Below are 21026 nucleotides of genomic sequence, written 5' to 3' on the forward strand. Positions count from 1 at the left end.
TGTGTGTTCAGGGTCACGCCTGCAGGTCGTGCGTAATGAATAGCAGAGCTGTTGGCGAAGCACAACTGGTCGGGGAAGGAGGTGGCCAGAGAATAGCTCACCAGTGACGGAACGAGAGGAGGAGGATGGACGGATAGATAGATGGAGGGAGGGAGGGAGGAAAGAAAGAAAGGGATGACGGAGCGAGAGGACCAGTAAGGGAGGAAGGGAAGAGTGGTTGCGAAGCCAGTGAGCCTTAACCACCTTCTGTCAGTCTGTCTGGTCTCGGTGCTGTTTTCTCTCTCCTCGGAATCTAATGGCTTTTCCACTGTCCTCTTTCCAAACCTCCACACCTCCCCTCCTCACCCCCTTCTCTCTACTCTTACCCCTCTCTCTCTCTCTCTCTCTCTCCATTTTTTTCTTTCTAATTCCTCTCCATCTCTCACTTTCCCAGTTAAAATTCTCCAACGAAGTCCCTGTGCTGTCTTCCCTTGCTACCTCCCCTCCCTCACTCTGCCTGTGTACTTCCAGCTGCTGGCCAGGGGAACAGCTGACTAAATCTAAAGCTGGGGCCCCTGGCTCTGGCTCTGGCTCTGGCTCTGGCTCTGGCTCTGGACCTGGCCCCAGCTCCAGCTCTGCCATAGCCTCCTCCTATTCTCAGCCCCCCTTTTCCCTTCCTCCAGCCCTCCCTCTTCTCTCTGGCCTCTAGCCCTGGCTCCTCTCTCAGCAGCCCCAGCTCAGCCCTGGCCCTGCCTCTGAACCTGGGCTCCAGTTTTGCCTGACTCTCAGTGGTTCCTTCCAACCATCCCCCTCCATCCCACTTTGGAGCTGAAAAGCCTCAAAACCCTTCGCTCTCTCTCTCTTTCTCTCTGTTTTGCCTATAAGCCTTCTGTTTTGCTTTCTCTTTTTCGTGTGTGTGTGTGTGTTGGCTTTTTTGTTTTGTTTTTTTAAATTGTGTATTTCTTGCTACTTCATTTGCTCACCCTCCTCCCTGCTCTGACAGGCTGTAGCTGGGCCCCTGGTACTGTCCCAACATATCTGGACCGAGGCCTCATCCAGGTTGGCTGCAGTTCAGTTCTCTGGCTCCTTTGCCCAGCATCCATTGCCAGGCATCTTCCTCTCTCTGGCTATAACGTTAGTCACTGTAACTCAATGTGGCTCGCTTTACTCCAAGCCACACTCAGCTTGTACATTCGGTTGTTTCTGGCTTAACAGTTTCCGTGAAGCTCTCAGACTCGTCGCGTGTCTCCTCCGTCTCCTCGACTCCAGTTTCCGTGCGTGTCTTTAAGTTGTGTAGACGGGCTCTGGCTCAGGCAACGGCACAGACACACACGGCAGGCGCACGAAAGCATGCGTCGTGCGAGAGTGTGAAGCATATGACACATGATTGGCAGTAGGGGGAGGATGGGGAAAAGCAGCGAAAGGGGAAGTGGGCCTTGTCACAATTCTAGACAAGCCGGGGGCTCAAGTTTGATCGCTGCCCAGGGAAAGGGAGCCTTTGTTCACTCCCCCCGCCCACCTCCTCCCTAACCTCTGAGGCTGTCAGAGCGAAGGGTGCAGGCTTGTGTGATTAGGTGCAGGCCCAGGTTCCATCATCACTCTTTTGAACAGACATTGCCCACAGAAGACACATGCCAATACGCTTCTTCCTTCTTGACACCGAGCAATTCTGAAAGGGCGACTGTAGGGACTGACAGGGTAAAGTTCAGAGAGCAGCCTGCAGCTACACTGGGATACACATTCCCTTTGAGTGGAAGTGGGCCAGTGAAGCCCAGGCAGGAAGAAAAATAGTCTCTCCTGTGGAAAAACTTGCCGTTCTTTGCTTATTATTCAACCCATTCCTGTCTGTCTAATGCCCACAGCAGTCTCTCCCCCCTTCCTCTCTTGTTGCATTTGTTGTCGGCTTTTGTTGTTATGTTTTAATTTTGTATGTATGCGTGGAGAGTGATTTGCTGGGTGGGGGTGGAGGGGTGGGAGAGCAGCAAAAGTTTCCTTTGGAGTCACGTTTTCTCTTGCTGACTGACAGACGCGGGATGATGAAAGCGAATCGCAAAGTGCCACAGACATCAAAGGTTCCTGTCTTCCCTCACTTATTGGCATCAGTGCACAACAACCCGGTGTGGATTCCTCAAAACAGGGAGGGAAGCAGGGGCGGGTGGGGCGTGGAAGGAGCTGCAAGACGTGGAGGCATATGACAAAAGAAACTACCGTCCAAACAGCTTGAGGGGGCAGAGTCAGGAGGTGGGGGCGCTAAATAATCAAACCTAAGCGCTGTAACTGAATCGGACTGCTTTTCAAGAGCATTTTCAATCAAAACGGGCTTTTGATGTGCACTGATTCTGATACCAGCGATGTTTGAATAGAGAAATAGTGACAGGCTTGAAGTTATGAAGAACTCTGCTTTGGGCCCTCACTTTGAGGCTGCTTTCTTTTTTTGGTGTGCATGTATTTTTTTTTTTTTTTGTATGGACCAGTGCAACAGTAATTAACTGAGTGTTAAAGCTGAGATGAAGTAAGCCGCTTGGTTCTGCTCTCCTAACCTTATAGACCCCCGCCCCCCCAACCCCTCTTCTGTGTCTGTCTCTCTCACTCCCTCCCTTTTATCCTTTCTCTTGTTCAGGATGGCACCCATTGACTGCCTCTGACCTAATTTGGGCAAATTTCACTGACCTACTTCATGGGTGAATGCTGACTTGCCCACGGGAGGTGATTCTCTCACACACATGCACACATAATCTTTTCTATCCTTACGGTTAACATGCAGGCCCCTCGATGTCCCGTACAGTGGATGTGGTGGCGGGCAAGTGACCCCCCTCAGCTCACCCCCTCGTTCCCCAATCAAACCCCCTTCTATCCTCTCCTCCTTCAGCAGTCTGGCATCCCAAATGAACATAATGAGGATATCAAAGTGCGAGCACATAGTAAAATATAAACAAAGCAGTTGGCCTCTGTTTGATGTGGTCTCAGAGGTGACATAGCGCTTCACTTCACTAGTCTCTGAAGAGATGTAATCAGCATAATTGTGTAAGGATACGATTATTCTTCTGTCATTTATGAAAATGCTAATTTGAGGTAATTCGATCAAATAATCTGGAGGTACTTTGGGTGTATTGGCAATCACAGTAATTCATTTTTTAAAGTTTGAACGATACAGACTATGTGCATGTTGAGCAATTTGAGAATTAGTCTGTTAATGTGCTAAAAATGAATTCAAGCATCATTGCATTCCTCTGGCAGATTAATTCCCAGTCAACTGGACGAGGTCCTCTGGAGGGTTTTGGAAAGGGTGTTGTCATTCTTGGATTAGTTTTCCCCCCCCCTTTTTTTTTTTCTTTTTTAATGTGAGGATGATTAGTAATAGACTTCTCTGCCTACAGGCCTTCACAAGGACATGATGGTTAGAATGAAGTCTAGCTTGAAACTGTGTTTCGGTCACGCTTGTGTTAGTGTTCTTTGTAATATTTTGTGCAGCCGGTGTTTTGTGTGTTTGACAAAAAAGCTACTTGTTCATATTTTTATTGCCTGCATATTTTGCACTCTGTGTGTGTGTGTGTGTGTGCTTGCCCCCTGAATGTACATGCATATAGACCCAACACCGGACAGACACACATTGTCATGGCAACGCACACGGATGTCAACAAAAGAGGCTCCAGGGTGAATATTGTCCCCCCTCTTGTCCAGCAGGGTGCAATTTATCTCAATGTAGCCATGAAAGGCAGCTATTTACATGAAACCAGAGCTGTTTCTGGGAAATAAGGGTCTCTCTGAAGGTTTTGATGTCAGCTGCCTGCTTTTAGTCCAAGAATGGAAACCTTAACCATCCAGAGAGAGAGCGAGCGAGAGAGGGGAGAGGAGAGGAGTGAGTTGTAAACCTACCGAGAGAGATCTCAGTTCCCCCATGTGTTTCAGGTCCTCACCCTGAAAAGTCTCTCATCCTTTCCCCTTCGACTTGCTTTCTGAAGGCCGAGCGTAGCGTGTGATTTCAGATGCTTACAGTTTGCACAGAGTAAATCTGACTCTCTCCCACCCCCCCACCCCCCTTTGCTTTATAGCTTATCCTTAAGAGAGTGGTGCTAACATCAACGTCAATATTTACAGGAATAGCCCGCAGGCAAGCGAATCGACCACCTCGATTCAGCAGAGACATCAACCTTTCTCGTGCTCCCCCTCCTTCCTGCCCGTTCTCTTCTTTCCCTCACTTGTTTTCATCCCAGCTATTCCCGTTCTCTGCAACAGCCCGTCGATCAAGGCGCCAGGTGGCTGAGTTATTTGTCTTTGGGTTGCCTTTGTTTTGTGTTTGTGTGTGTGTGTGAGCACAAGGTGCGTCCTGTATGCGCAGGATCTTTGACAGGGCCACCGCTTTGACACAGGCTCAGCTACTTTTTGAGAGATGCTGGATGACGCGTGTCAAGTGATATTAAATGTGAGAGAACCTCCCCTCCTTTCTTCCTCCATCCCATCCCCCACACCCCGAACCCCCACTCTGCCCATCCTGCCACCGTGGACTGTGTCTGCTGTGGTTAGTGTGAGCTATGACACTTTCCACTGGGTCTTTTTTTTTTTTTTTTTGTCTTTTTAGGGAGGGGGGTAGGCGGCACATCTGATGCATAAAGCCTCACATCACTTTGGGTATAGAGTGGAGAGAAGGTCAGCAGATACACAGAGGAATAGATGCAGCGCACAGACACCTTACCTGTGTCAGGTTTTTCCCTTTTTTAATGGTCAAACTGGTTATTGTGCAAGCTACATATTTTTCAGTTATGGTGTTTGAAAACTGCTGCTGTAGCTGTTGCACAGTTTTGTCTTATCTGGGGTGCCGCTGATGAATCCAGGTCACTTTCCGATAGACTGCCCACCTGTTTAATTGTTCCATGTAGATTTGTTTATTTTCTTTGTGCAGGGAGACAATAAATAACTTTTTTGTACATTTCACTGTGGCACTAACACACATGTGCACCTGCTGCCATCTCTGCCAGGTAAGGCAGAAGCACGAGTATCATGCCAGCAGGCCTGATGCTCTAACAGGACGCTCCGAGGTGGGGGGGTGCTGGGCAGAGGCAGCTTTATGGCAGGATGTAGCACGCGCCGGCAAACAGAGAACAGCCAGTGTGACCTCAGTGACTCCAGGAAAGAAGGGGTTAAAAAAAGCCAGCATGGCTACATTGGCTGCGTTACGCAAACTGGCGGCTGGCTGGAGCTGAAAGGGGAAGTGCTGAGCTCAGAGGAACACTGGCTCAGAGCCATCGCTCCCTCCTCCCTCCTCTGAAACCCCCCCCCCCCCCCTTTACCTCCCACCCCTACCCGCCATCCTCCCCCTCCTCCCCGCTACAGCTGAGTGCTCCCCATGCTTCCCACCGCCAGGCGTGGTGATGTGTGTTTGTGTGTCTGTGGGCCTGTGCTGGAATGCAGCTTCCCCCTCGGCTGGGGCCTGTGTGTGTGTGTATGTGGGAGTGTGTGTGTGTGTGCGCACGTGTTCGTGTCTGTCTGGAATGATGCCTCTCCTTGTCTATAGTGTGACGTCAGTACACACACAGCAGGTCAGCTTAGGGCTAGGCAACATTCTGCGTGCGTGTGTGTGTGTGTGTGTGTGAGTGTGCGTGTCATGGGAGGGGGAACAGGGGAGGAGTCAGTTATTGGAGAGAGAAAAAGGAAAGAGGAGGGGCTGTTTGTGAGCAGAAGGAGGTTGACTGCAGGGAGTCACTGAAGCCAGTATGCGTGCATGCATGAAGGAATCATGAGTGTGTGTCAAGGGGTGGGGTTTTGTGTGAGTGTGTGTGTGCGTGTGTGTGTGTGTGTGTCGGGTGACTTTCCAAATGAAATGGGAAGGGTAAAGAGAGTAAGGTTATTTCCTGGCGTGGAGAAGTGAACCTAAAAACACGCACATAACCCACGCATGTGCACTCGCAGTCATGCTGCAGTTTTCAGTCCAGTGCCATTAGTGCCCAGCTATTTTCATATGCAAATAAATTCTGTTCACTTTCAGCAGCATTAACTTTCACAGTGGCTTTTTGTCTGTGCGTGCTGCATTTACAGAATTATTTTTTTTTAAACCACACTTGCTCTTTTTTTTTTTTTTATATATTATTATCAATTTTAATATTTGAGCTTTAGTGGCTCGACAAACTTCTAAAAGCTGCATTATCGCCAAAGGATTTCTGGGTCAAAGTTCAGATTACGTGAACAAAACGCATCTACAATCTATTTTGCATGTCAATCTGGGAGTTTCTGCATGCAGATTTTGCATAAAAGCTGAAAAACACACTTTACAATAATCCCCGTTTATTCCTTTTACTTTGTCAACTGAACAGACCAGCTCATTTTGAACAATACTAGTGCTTTACTGTCTCAACTTACTCTATAGGTTTGCCACCAGAAAGATACTCAAGTGCTGTAGTAGCAGACAATGGCTTTTCAATGGATCCTTTTACCTTCATCTATAGCTTGCGTGGGTCTTCTGGGACAGACTTCTGCTAATTACACGCATTCATTTCCAGCCATCTGTAATTTCATTCACACTAATGAACCTTGCACATGGATTGGGATAATGTATAGTTAATGTACAGATGGGAGACAGAATTAGCAGGCTGCTAACTTATCAAGTGACAGAAATTTGTTGGATACCAACTAAAGGAACAGTTCACCCAATACCACACAGGTGAAATTACACCTAATAGTAATTTTAGACTTAAGCGTTAAATACTTAAATACGACTAACGTAGCACGTTTTGTTAGACCCCAATTTTAGTTTCTCACAGTCACACAGGTCTGAATGCCAGCCATGTTCACTGGGCAATCATTGGTTGTAAGGAAAAAAATGTAGATTTCCCTAATCAGTTGGTGAGTGATTGCAGGAAGTTGATGGTAGTCACTATGAAACTGATTACTAAAATCCTAGTCACCCTGGCCTAGAGGCTGGTCAGTGACCTCCTGGCAACCACAGGTCATTAGGGATAAATATGTATTTCCTGACCAGGTTGTTTGTAGTCAGAAGATGAAATTGGTTGCAAAGAAGTGTACAGTTATGATTGCTTTGATTATTAGCAGTTTGTTTCAGTTGCCCATTTTTGGAACGGGAGACACTAACTCAACTGCAAACACTCGCCATTGAGTCTTCATGCAGTAGTGAAACTGAGAAGTGCAACACAAACCGGAAATTGAAAATGCTTGCCTCAAAGGAAAATTTGTGGCTTTTGAAATGTGTTAGCTGCAACTTTTGTGCTCAGTACACACTGCAGATGATCTGCTCTTCAGCTATAGGTTTGCAGTTGACTTCTGGCCACTTGCCTCCATTCCAGGCTCTGGTCGCCTAAGCAGCCTTCTAATATATTTACTATCTGATAAGTGATTATTTTAGTCGTTTGCATGGAATTTCAACAATGTTTACGCTGCTCATTTCCCATCACTTGAAGTCGTGGAATGTCATTCACTTTTTATGCTTTCTGGTCTGACTGAAGGCAAAGAACGCCTCAGGATGCCAACAGCTAGTGTTCTCCTAGTGGCCCATCATAAGCCCAGATAAACTGGAGGATTGTGTCACATAAAATCTGTGCCAAATCGATATGTGGATCCATCCACTGTGGGAAGTAGCTGAAAGTACCTTCTACTTACACTGGTTGGATAGAGTATTTACAGTCAAGCTGGCATCCCCCATGCAAAATACTGGTGACTTTTCAGGGAGTGAAGCAATTACAAGTTTTTGTGACCATCCTCTTCTAGCAACTGTCAGCAACCACTTATCAAAAAAGTTGGGTTGCCAGGTTTTTCAATCTCAACTGGTGGTTCTCAGATGGTGGCCAATCAGTCTCTAGGCCTGTGTGACTGAGGCCTAATAAACTTTTACAGACTTTTATGTATCTTTTTATATAGAGTCATGCTAGCTGGTTATCCCTGTTCCCCAACATTTTCTAATGAATATCCCTTAAACTGTTTTTTTTTCCTCTCGTCTCAAGCCCGTCCATGACGAGAGGCTTCACTGTCTTCCTATACTGGTCATTTTCTTGAACACCAACCTTTGGGATCCGTCAGCAGAGCAGTAACACCATCTCTGTCTGACAGGCCCAATCCAGCAAAATTAGAATCCATTTTGAAAGTGATAGTTAGAAAATTGCAAGTCATTCCTGATGTACCGCGTGGCAACGAAGTGGCAGCAGCCCAGTAGTCGACTGTCATTTCAACCGCCAGCTGATGACAACTCCAATCACCCACACATCCGTCAGCGTGCGCGCACACTCGCACGTAGACACAAACACACAGACATACACGTATACTTTCCCTCCCGTCCCTATGATTAACATTCAGATTTTGCTGTCAGAATCTCAAACGGAAGTAAATGCATTGAAATTCATAGAATATCTCAGAACATTAATTTATGCTTATGTGTGTCTTGTCAGGATAAGCATTCGGACTGGGAGCGTGTGTGTGTGTGTGTGTGTGTGTGTGTTTGTGTACAAATATGCATGTGTAAATGTGTGGGTGATGAAAACACACCCGGGGAGGAAAAATACTTTTTTTTTGGTTCACCAGTGGGTTTAAGGCATGAATATGGCTGCCCCTGGAGCTCAGTTGTGTTATTAAAGCCTGTCCCATACCTAGGACACACACACACACACACACACACACACACACACACACACACACACACACACACACACACACACACACACACACACACACACACACACGCCTGGAGCAAGGTCTCCTGCAGAATAGCTCTGATGTCTGTTTATAGTCTCTGTATGGGTTCTTCCTTATAGGACCACACACGCATGCACTTATTGTTACTCACACAGACCTACCCTTTTAGATGCTGCATAGCCTTGTGTACGTCTTTGTAACCTTATTAATCGGGCCAGTTTAAGGAGCTGCGACAAAGGAAATGCTCCTTTAGCTGTGGGTGGGATGGAGTGTTAGAGGGTGGGGGTTGCTCCTCAGTTTATGTCTCTTTTCCAGCCTTGTAGCAGTTCAGATCTCCTTTCAGCAGGGCCTCTCAGTTTAGTCCGACCAAATGGATTGGATTCCAGGCCAATAGCCTTTTCTCTGTTAGGTTTAAGCAGGCTATCTTTGGTCAACATAAAATAGGATCCCATGTTAAAGCTCACACTGCTGCAGGTGGTCCCCTCTGGATCAGAGAAGCTCTAGCAGGACAGAGTCGGATTTAGGTGTTGCTCTCTCTCTGTGTACAGCCCACGAGGTAATTTGATTAATGTGCAAGGCTAAAGTGAATCTGTGCAGGCGAATGGGCTTTAAATATTTGCTCTGGCTGTTTCTCCCTCTTTGCCTTTGTTGACTTGCTTTCATACCGGCCCATTTGTTTAATCTTGGTTCTTTTTTATTTTTTTGGTTTTGTTTGTTGTCTTTTGTTTTTTCATTCAAATGCATCATGTATTCAGAATAAATCACACACAAACAAACTCTCTCTCTCTCTCACACACACACACACACACAGAAAGGATGAGTGCTGTCTGAACTGCAGGGTGCCATATTAGATTTAGGTGACAGTCACTCATGGACCAATTCAGCCAATAAACTTAATGACCTTCCCACTGCTGGGCCTGAATTTTCTCCATTGACTTGGAATCTTAATTTGATTGCGGAAATATATGTATGTTGCTAAATCTAATTTAGTTCACTGATTTTGGAACACTGGGCACTTTTGTGCTTAGCGAAGCAAACCCCCTCTCCCCACCAACTGCCTTCATGTGGGAAGCTAAATCCTGTTTCATAGGGAGCATATAAAGGTGGCATTCTTCCGTCACAGCAGACGTACGTTGAAGGAGCTGCAGGTCTTAGCCCAGGTCTTTCCTCCCTGAAATAAGAGCACAAATCTGGCATTTCAGGGGGCCCCTTGTTTTTGGAATAAGCAGAAGTGGTCATAGCTGGTCAAGACGTCACATACTGGCTAATCTGCACTTACACAATTTGAGAATGAAAGATCGAAGTGCAATATGAAGGAATGCTTTGATGTGGGTCACCCAAAGAGTGTGGGTGGTCCACAGACATTTGTGAATATCTATCTGTCTGTCTGTCTGTCTGTCTAGCAAGCTAGCTAGCTTTACACACACACACACACACACACACACACACACACACACACACACACACACACACACACACACTCATTCTCACTCTCACTCACTCTTTCACACACTGTCATTGCCTGCTTCCTCTGTGTTTTGGGCCAAGTGTGATTTCACCAGGGCGGTCAGAAGGGGTTTCTAGGGCAACCTCACAGAGGCCTTGTTCTAAAAATGGCCGCCATGGTTACTTTGAAAGCCAACACTGGCCTCTTGAACATGCACAGAAAAGAGCCCTGAGTACCACTTGGGGAGGAAAGCTGGGTGGACTGGGTGAGGGGGAAACCAGGCTCTTTAATAGCTAGCACATGAGACATTGAAGGTTTCATACCCACCCAACCAGGAGTCAGGGGAGGTGTGTTTGTGTGTGTGTGTGTGTGCTAGTGCGTGTATCTAAACAGTAATATCCCTGTACTCAGCGCTTGGCTAAATTAAAAGGGCATTTTTGGCGTGGGGGGCAGGTTTTGGTGCCCAGACGATTGGACGGGGAAAGGCGAAACTCATTACCTACCCATCTGTCAGAGAGTGAGAGAGAAAGAGCTGTGGGAATGTGGATGGATGAAAAGGGCTTGGAAGGGGAGAGAGTGAGAATGCCTATTAAAGCAAGGGAAACACGACAGAATTTAGCTTTTTAAATACGCAAGTCTTTTATCACTGTTCAGTGTTTTATACTCCATGTGTTCTGAATCCAAAAAGTATCCCTGTTCATTTTCTCTATGAGAAAGAAAAATAGTTTTGGTTTTTAAAGTGCAGCTGGTTTTACAACCGTGTGTGTGTGTGTGTGTGTGTGTGTGTGTGTGTAAGAGTGTGTCCAATTGTATCAAAGGTTCATTTTTTTTGGGCTCTCTAAGCCCCACATGTTTTTGATGTTCTCTCTTTCTCCCCCCTCTGTGGACCAGGGGCCACTCTCGAAACACAAGCTTGACATGCGTGCACACACGCACACGCGCGCACACGCACACACACACACACACACACGCACGTACCGACAGACTAAATGTAGCAGCAAGAGTTACAAACATTTGCTCATTTGTATGTTTTTTACGGCTTAATAAGCTAGCTTTCTGCTCTACAACCAGGTGCACTATGTCAGCGTTTTTGTCTAGTTTAAGATTGTCTCAGTGCTGGAGTCTCCCACAGCTGGAGACATATAGGCTTTGATCACTGCAGATGCGAGTGGCTGCCATATTTGATCCACACTCAATCTACTGTGGATATTGTTAACAAACATGTGTTTCCTCTGCCAGCTGGCTTTCAGAATGGAAACGCATATCTCCATGGCAGTGTTGTGCAGTGTTAGGTTTTTGCAGCCAGCATTTCTTAGTTTGCAGATAATGCTAAGCGAAAGGGTAAATATCATAATTCATTGCTCTTTCTGTTTTACAAACTCCAATTCATGCTGATAGCGCTCTTTGAATGTTGTATTGATAGATTTATATTAGGCATCCGTCTAATAAAACCGATAGCAACTATTCTCATCCAAGGGAACAAGCATTAAATGGACACAAATGCTCAACTAATCCAAAAAGGGGGGGGAATTCAAATCAATTTAAGAATGGAGGGGCCTGAAGAGGCTTGAGAAGAAAAGTTAACTGCTAACTGAAGTTAATGGATGTGAAGCAGAAAACAGTCAGTCAAAATAAATAGGAACACATAGTTTATTCACAGTTTAGATAAACATGTGAAGTGGTTATCTAAAGTTTACTCAAAGTAAAGCTAGGAGTTAAGTTTGTTCTCTAAAAATATAGATAAAGAAATAAAATTGTTAGTTAAGCAAAATGTTATTTTTTCATATAAATGGTTAACTAAAATTATAAATTTTGAGTTTGCAGTTAGCTAAAGGTATGGCTTGTAATTTAAATTGTTAGCTAACTGTTAAAATGATTATTTTCACTACTTCAACTGTTAAACTATAACTAAACAGTTTAAAGTGGTTTAAAATGGTTACCCAAATGCGTGCCTTGTAAGTGAAATTGTTAGCTAACTGTTAAAACAAATAAAAGTCAAAGTATGCTATGCTAAGTATGCTATTCAATGCTAAATTAATAAAAAGTTTGAAATTAATAGTTTAAAAAAATTGGTTGAAATTGTTTCCTTAATGTATTAACAGCTTAAATATTGAGAAAGGTATCCACAGTGTGTTGGCTAATTGTTAACTAAAAATAATGAATAAACATTTAAATTAGCTCAGTAAAAATTTAAATGAAGACTCTGAAATGAGAAGCTAATGGTATGGCTTGCTACTGAAATATTTAGCCAGATGTATTGATTAACAGTTGAAATGGTGAGATAAAAGTGAAATAAACAGAGTTTTAAATGACTAGCTGAAAGCATACCATGTCATTAAATTAGTAACTATTGAAAGGATATAAATGTATAAATAAATGCTTGAAATTGTTGGCTAAATAGAAGGAATAAACCAATGAAAGTGGTCACCAAGTATGAAGTTAGATGCAGGACTAACTAAAACTTGTTGGCAAATTATTAAAACTGTAAGACAACAGCTATTGACAACTAGTTGGGAGAGTTCACTAATCATAACTGAGCCTATATAAGCTGAATGCAATAGCTATGGCAAATGGAAAGTAGTAAAAGTCTTGTGATATGCAAGATATTTAAATGAAGTTTCCAACTATGCTTTTCTTGAAGCTGCTTTAGGGACAATGCTGACATTTTATATTATCATTATTTTAGTCACCCGCTTTCTTATTCCACTCATTGAGGACAAAGAAAGAAGGGTGTCTATTTTGACCTCTGTTTAGCTTTCCTGAATAATCCTCCACTCATTTCCATCTATATCCTATAAAATATTCAACTCCTGCCCCTCCCTTCATACCAAATATAGAGCCCCAGAAAACACTTTGATATATGCGTTAATACATGCTTGATATCACATCGATGTATGCTCTCGGTCCTTTGATAAACATATTAAACATATGTATGTCTTTGCATGGTCCACATGAATTTCAGAGTTCTCTCTTGAGCGCATAAATGCATTCATAAGCTACTCCTGGCCTCTGCTAACCACTCCCATTATTAATAAATGCATGATCGCACGCTGTGCCTCAATATGTATGTGTGTGCCCATATGTGTGTCTCTTTCATATGCTCATAAGTGTGTGTTTTAGGCCACTGCTGGGAACCCCCACCTGGTTCATTCATATGTATTCTCGAATAATGACTAGCCACGCCTCTGGATGGTGCAGTCAGGACAAGATCAAACATTATATTCAAATGAGAGCCTGTATAATTCATACTGGAAAAGTCAAGCACGCTGCTCACTTCCTTATCTCTTTCTCAATTCCTTTTGCCGTGGATCAGCAGTTTCCTGCATCTAGATTTCTGTCAGGCCCATCTACTCTCACTCACAGTAATGGTAGTAGACTGCAGCTGGTCCTGATCATACTGATAAGAGAACATGGGGCATTTGGCAGGTGACTGCGGTCGAGTGAGTCTGTTTAACATAACTCCATCCTAAGTTTATTCATTCTTGTAGACAATGTGCGCAGTAGTGTCATCTAATAAAGAGCACACTTGGTGAACTAGCTGCTGTAGTACAAAACGTCGTGTTGCCTCTGTGTGTCTGTAGATCTGTAGACCAAGCAGCAACCTTCTTGACTAAAAACTCAATCCAATGCAGAAGCTTCAAACGCTGTACTACCTCATGTGGCTACCTTAGACTAGCCATTTTTACTCAAGCGAACCACAGTGAGAAGCATTATCCACAAATAGAGAAAACTTGGAATAGTGGTGAACCTATCCAAGAATGGCCTTAATGAGCTCTAAGAGTGCATCGATGATTCATCGAGGAGGTCACAAAAGAACCCAGCGTATGATCTAAAGAACTGCAGGCCTTACTTGTCTCAGTTAAGGTCAGCTTTCATGATTCAGCAATACTAACAGTTGTGGTCATTTGTATATTCTTACATCTGGCTCAAAAATAACACAGTATTTCATAAAAAGAACAACATACCAACAGTCAAACATGGTGGTGGTAGTGTCATAGTCTGGGACTACAGGACCTGGACCATCTCCAGCTGAGATCTATTAGCATCACCCTAAACAGACCTTTCATGCTTAAAAACCCTCCAAAATTAAACCAATTCTACAAAGAAGATTGTGGGCACTGTTAACTAGTGGCTGATGGTGGTTATGTCCCTATAAGACGTTGCTTAGTTGTCTGCTGTTTCTGTAGCTTGACTTGTTGTTTTAGTTGCAAAGACAAATGGAAAACAACGAAGGATTTAACAAAAACATTCCTAAAACAAAGCACGTTCTCTTTTGTTTCTAACATTTTCAGGCTTCCACCTGAGCGGCACAGTGACGGACCCCGCCACCCCCTCGTCACCGGAGCTCGTTTGCAGCGTCAGCGTGAGCTTTGATCGTTGCAAGATCACGGCGGTAACGTGCACTTGTGGAAACAAGGACATCTTCTATTGCGCCCATGTAGTGGCGCTGTCGCTTTACAGAGTACGGAAACCGGAACAGGTCAAGCTGCACCTGCCCATCTCGGAAACCCTCTTCCAGATGAGCAGAGACCAGCTGCAGAAGTTCGTCCAGTATCTGATATCAGTCCACCACACTGAGGTTCTGCCTACTGCGCAGAAACTGGCAGACGAGATTCTGTCACAGAACTCTGAGATCAATCAGGTCCACGGTGAGGAAACCTGTGTGTTAGTGTCTTTGTGAGGTAATGGGCATGTTTAAGATCGCACGTGGGTATTAACGCCCTCTACGTGCGCACGTATTGACTGCGAGGGGAAGGTGAAGTGTGGCGGGATCAATGTTACTCATTAATAAGAGCCAGACAGCAAGCAGAGATTCTGTGGCTGCAATCAACACTATAGAGCTGTTGTTTACCTCTGGGAGAGAGAGAGAGAGAGATATAACAATGCAGAGATACAGATCAAGAGGTTACTAGACAGATTTGTTTATCTCTTGTTATCGATGCTGTACTTACTGCTTACCCAGAAGAGGTAAGCAGCAAGTACAAATAGAAGGGCAAACAACTCGGGAAGAGAAACCAAGGAAACCAGGAAGCACAAAAAGGCATAAAAGAGTCTGGATGCGTTTTTTTTTTTTTTTTGTGATTGTGTGTTGCTGCTTTGTAACTGGAGAAGTGATGAAGGAAGCAAAAAAGAAGTTATGGGGAGGTGTCTATTGTTAAGATCAAATAGCTAAATGGCTTTGCTGATGTGTTCTTGGTAATGTTATAGAAACAAAACACCGCATTGCTGCCTGCAGTACGAGTAGTGCACTTGCAGGTTGCTGTAGTCATAGGACATAAAGGTGTAGAAAGATGAGTTACATTGTCAGTCTTTTTTTTTATTTTTTTATTTCCTGGCTATTTATGGAGACATTTTTGATCTTTTTCTTAAAAGGAAGGGCAAATGAACTTGGAAAGAGATGTTTTTTTGTTTTTTTTTGTAGAATTAGCTTTTAACTGTGTTTGCTAAGATCAAAGTGCACTGTTTTTATGCTTTTCATGAACAAAATTAAACTGACTTTCATCTCATTCCCTGGAATATAAAATCTGCACGGGGTTTTATTTGACAAATATTATATTCACAATATCCAATATATACCAATAATGCCATAGCATACATTATGATAAGAGATAATAAGGGAAAAAATGTTATGGCCTTATGCACATATAAGATTTGAAGTGTGTGTGTGTGTGTGTGTAGGGGCCCCGGACCCCACAGCGGGAGCTAGTGTGGATGATGAGAACTGCTGGCACCTGGATGAGGAGCAGGTTCAGGAGCAGGTCAAGCTCTTCCTGTCCCAGGGAGGATACCACGGCTCGGGCAAGCAGCTCAACCTGCTCTTCAGCAAGGTCAAGACCCAGGAACACTCCCACATACACGTACAAAACACACCAGCTCTCATACAGTACATACCAGCCCTGCCAGTCGCGGACACGTTCACGTTGCTCCCTTTTGTCTTTCTCACAAGAACAAACAGCTACTTTGAATAAATATTTTCTCCATATTGTTAGCGCACTTTTATAAGAAGCAGGAGTAAAAACAACATAATACAGAGAGCACATACACTGAACGTCATGCTGGAGCTAATTGCAGGAGGGACGGACACTGTGAGATAAAGAAAGAGAGAGGTATCGGAAGGCGAAAGCTCGCGCTGTATGCTCCTTTGTACCCATGATTAAATGATTACATGAGAGACGTGCCGTTCGCTCCGTTACCTGGTATTACAGTGGCAGAGCTAGACCAGCATTAATGCGCTGTGTGCTATGTAAAGACTGCAAGCCAAGGCCATTATCATCCAGTCCGCCTGGCTTTTAGAATATCTCTCGGCTTCATGCTCTTTGTTGCCTGTTATATTCATTTCAGTGCGCGCGCACGCCCACTAACAGCCGCATATATGCTTACACAGACGTGCATGCCCACATCGAGAGTCATGTACGCACTTGCGCTTACACAGAGCTGCCCTTAAATCTAAAACACACATCCACTGCATTTGAACTTGTGAATCTACTGCAAGTGTCCATGCATGTGTGTGCATGAGTGTTGTCTCCGCACATGTAGCAAAGTTGAAATTTACTGTTTTCTGTTTTTCTGGTGTTTCACTGAAAAATCCGTCCCCTGTATTTAAAGAAGTAGCAAATCAGATTAATATTTGATATTCCTGCACACCCAAGAGTTTTAATGCCTCCTACAAGAAGTTGCTGACCACCATAGTTTACAATAAACCAGTCCCTCTTGTGATTAGCGCTTCTCACAAAAACTGAAGTAGAGAAGAGAAAACTATCGCTGCTGTTTATGCACAAAGAAAAATGTTTACTTTTTTCTTCTAGTAACTGATTTTCTTGAAGTTGGATTCTCATTCTTTTTAATTTTTTTTAATGATGCCATATTGTATGTAATGTAATGACTGGATTTTCTTTGTGACATCTAGTTTTGCAGAATATTAAAACCCCTAAGTGAAATCAGAGAACTATTTAGAAAACATAAATGATTATTCCGTTTCTGTCTCAAGAACTGGATTGAAAAAGCACAGTAAGTATTTAAAACAGCGTTTTAAGGAAACAAAACACGATGAGAATGAGAGGAATTTTGTCATGCGACCGTTAAACCTGATTTGACCGTTGACAAGTGCAGTAGCTGCAAGATTAAAATATAAACGTTTGCCGCCACTGTATTTACCTCTACCAACAGATTACACACAGTAGATATGAAAACATGCCCGGCCGTCTTTAAATGTGCTACACGTGTTTTGCGCCATCCCGAGGCATAAAAGTTGTTTTCTTCATTGATTTAAGCCTGCGTACGTGCCATGAATATTTCAGCGCGCACACGATGTTAGAACAACGTGCCGCTCGTGTTATCGCTGCTCTTTGTTCCTCAGCTGCTGTAAACTACATGTGTGCGCGGGCCTGTCCCTCTTGTGTCCTCCTCTAGGTGAGGGAGATGCTGAAGATGCGTGACTCCAACGGAGCGAGGATGTTAACACTGATCACAGAACAGTTCATGGCAGACCCTCGGCTGGCGCTGTGGAGACAGCAGGGCACCACCATGACCGACAAGTACAGACAGCTCTGGGATGAGCTGGGTGAGAGCGAGAAACACACTGCACACGCACATACTGTCCTATAAATGTGCACACACCTCTTTGCCTAGACGGATTTAGCAAAAATCGACACAAAGGTGTTGTTGTTTTTTTTGTTTTTGTCCCGCACACACTTGTCACTGACAGCCCAGTCACTTTCTCACTGTGACTGGTGGTGTATAAAAGTGTCTTTGTGAATTACAAGCTATTTAATGCATCGTGCTGAAACCCTAAATGTTATAACCTCTGCAGTGTTTTCAGACTCATCTCATTACATATTAAGCTGATGTGACAGAGTGCCGCTCGCCGTGCTCTCGCTCGGCTTGATACATCCTGTAGTTCTTCTGACAGACGTGCTGTACCTACAGCAAAGCACATCCTCACATGCCGCAAAACCAGCGGGCTCATCACCAGGACAGCAGCCGTGTTGTCTCCGCGTCTTTGTTGTTCTTTCTCTAATGTCTTGGTTGCTGCTGTTGTTGTTGTTTTTGTTGTTGATGATGATGTTCGTTTTCTCCCTTTGGTCTTGTTCTGCACTTTGCGAGGACAGCGCAGTGATCTCATCTGTTTCAATCCCACGTATTTTTGGAAGTGTGTGTGTGTGCACGGTCTCTTTGAAGTCCACACTTCAAAACCTTCTTCCCAAGTCCTTATCACTCCCCCTGATGTGTGGTAAATGCTGCCTCTTGGCGCCGCACTCTTTATCCCTCTCTCTCTCTCGCTCTCTCTCCCCCTCGCTCCCTCTTTTGTCTTGCTCCTCTTTGAGTTGCAGCTACTCCTCTCCTCCAGACACAAAGCCTTGCCTCATTCACTTGTCCTCACCCGTGTCTTCTCGTCCACATCATCCGCGCCCCCATTTCATTTTCTCCCCTCACCCCCTCCTTTTTACACTTTCTCTCTGTTCTCCGCTGTGTTTTCTTCTCCCTTCTTATTCTGTCTATGTCCTTGCCTTCGTCCTTCCTCCCAAACTCTGTCTGCACACATATGCATCTGTAGAATACAGTCACATACAGTTTCTCTCTCTCTCTCTCTCTCTCTCTCTCTCTCTCTCTCTCTCTCTCTCTCTCTCTCTCTCTCTCTCTCTCTCTCTCTCTCTCTCACACACACACACACACCCACACACACACACACACACAATGTGAGTGTATACATATCTCTTGGAGTCTGGAGAGTAAAATCCCCAATTGTGCTTGTATCCCCAGAGACATAGCCACTTTTCATATTCTGTTTGTTCCAATTTACTCTAAAATGATGTGTGTGCAGTCAGCGTTGCCTCGGGACTAGTCAAGTTCTCTGTTTTCACAGAGTTTTGTATTCCAGTGCAAGATGGCGGCAGCACGTAAAATGTGCTCCTAAAAGAACAAGAAACAGTGTTAGGGTGTAAAAACAGCCCCGAGCTTTCAATCTCACATGATATCTGTATTAAAGGTATTTTAAATCTCAAAAGACACACTTTATGGCTTTTGTATGACTCATTGCTTACATCACTGTTACACACTGAGAAGTAGGGCAGCTAACTGAAGTGTGTGTTTGTGTGTGTGTGTCCAGGTGCCCTGTGGATGTGCATCGTACTGAACCCCCACTGTAAACCGGAGCAGAAGTCATCATGGCTGCGCCAGCTGCGCAGATGGAACAGTGTGGACGTTTGCCCCTGGGAAGACGGTAACCACGGCAACGAGCTGCCCAACCTCACCCACTCACTGCCTCAGGGCGCCCATGGCAACCAAGGTAAGACATCGACAGGTTTTGTATGTCTGTCAATAACGTATTTATTGGTCGTGACACGTGTCTGGCAGTTGTAGCGGGTGAGAGGTGAGTCTCGTCACAGCTGTGGCACTTCCAAGATCTGTTGTGCAGGAAGGAATAGCGAGCACCCAAAGAACTGTTTTGGCAAATTTCTTTCCCATAGATTTAGTCCATTCAAGGTGGTGCTGTTAGCAACATCGCCTCGCACCAAGAAGGTCCAAGGTTTGAGTCCAACCTTTGTGTGTTCTCTCCGTGTCTGTGTGGCCTCTCTCTGTTCCCATAGTTCAGAAACATGGGGATGGGGCTAGGTTGCTGATTGGCCTTAGGTGTGAATATGAGTGCGACTGGATGTCTACCTCTGTGTGTTTGCCCGGCGGCCAGCTAATTAATTTTGTTGACCAATAATTACCTTCATCTTTTGTGTATTTCAGACAATAATTACATAGAAATCAAAGCACAAGGACAGAAGATATGCTGAAACGCATTGACGAGATCCAATAAGAACTAATTAATTTGTTCAGAAAGGCAGGAATGTGATCTGTGGTGCAGTGAGGTTAGGTGCACACAATTGATCTGTCCACGAGAAACGGTTCTCTGTTTTTCATGAAAAGAAAAAATGGCAAAAGTTGGAAGGAAGAGAAAAGTAGGCATATGGACACATTCCACATTAGATGATATATAGATAGATAGATATATCATCTAATGTGGAATCTTATTAATATATAATAAGACGCTTTGTTAAATCGTGTGGAGCAACTCTCACCGGTAAAACCATGACAAAAGTCTACACTTTATTTTACCCTCATCTCAAGTTTGCTGTCAAAATGAACACGGCCTTGCCTCTCGCCCCTAAGTGACCCTGATTCGGACAAGGAGAAGAAGATGCTTTCTTTTAACGATTGATTCAAAAATGAACAAGAAAAAAAAAGTATTTTTTTTCTAAATCATGATGTCAGCAGAGAAGTTCAATTTCATATTGGTATGACTCATATTCGGTTTACTTAAAATGAATTAAAAATTGTAAATCAAAGAATTGTTGCCTCACTGTGAAAGGGCTCAGGAGCTTTGGCTACAGGGTGGGCGTATGTGTGTGTTCGCTTATCAGTCTGTCTCTATCCAGTGTTTGTCCTAAAAGATAATTTTACACAGGCAGCAATTCCAAGCTAAAAGAGCCACGCATGTGCTGGAGATAAATCAACAGATTTCCATTCTTTTTTTCTTTTTTTCTGTTTGTTTTCATACACATTTTATTTTCTTACAAGATAGACAAAACAAAAGAAACAGAGAAAAACCACGTCGACGATAAATCTCAACACAACACCGAGAAGTACAATTCCATACATTAACCCAACAACTGCAAAAACACAATAATTTTCCTGCCCCACATAATTGCTGTGTGAATCCGGTCTGCTGGAGTCGAGAGGAGGCCGCTTAGATTGCTGTTTGCTTTCCGGCTTTAAAACACCACAGCAGATTTTCTGTGGTACACAAGCCAGTTCAAGCTGCCAATCTTCCGAGTGATGGTTTTTTGTTTTTTGTAGCAATTACGCTAATGTCAAAAAAGATATTGAAATGCTAGGGCTGTCTTTTAAAACAAGAAGAAGTCCACAAATTATCGAGCGTTTGGCTGTTATCCATCTTTTTCTCACCTCACCTTTCCTT

At 44.2% G+C, this 21026-nt stretch overlaps 1 protein-coding gene across 1 annotated transcript in view; it reads left to right on the forward strand.

Annotated features, from left to right (window-relative positions):
* Positions 1 to 21026, forward strand: part of LOC102791788 (zinc finger SWIM domain-containing protein 6) — a 46950-nt gene that overhangs the window by 11324 nt on the left and 14600 nt on the right. The window contains exons 2-5 of the mRNA XM_006789797.3: positions 14353 to 14709; positions 15740 to 15888; positions 17471 to 17621; positions 19167 to 19346. Of these exons, the coding sequence (XP_006789860.1) occupies positions 14353 to 14709; positions 15740 to 15888; positions 17471 to 17621; positions 19167 to 19346 (837 nt within the window). The remainder of the gene's footprint in view (positions 1 to 14352; positions 14710 to 15739; positions 15889 to 17470; positions 17622 to 19166; positions 19347 to 21026) is intronic.

Source organism: Neolamprologus brichardi, chromosome 12 (assembly GCF_056152115.1).
Source record: "Neolamprologus brichardi isolate AB-2024 chromosome 12, ASM5615211v1, whole genome shotgun sequence".
Classification (NCBI taxonomy): Eukaryota; Metazoa; Chordata; class Actinopteri; order Cichliformes; family Cichlidae; genus Neolamprologus; species Neolamprologus brichardi.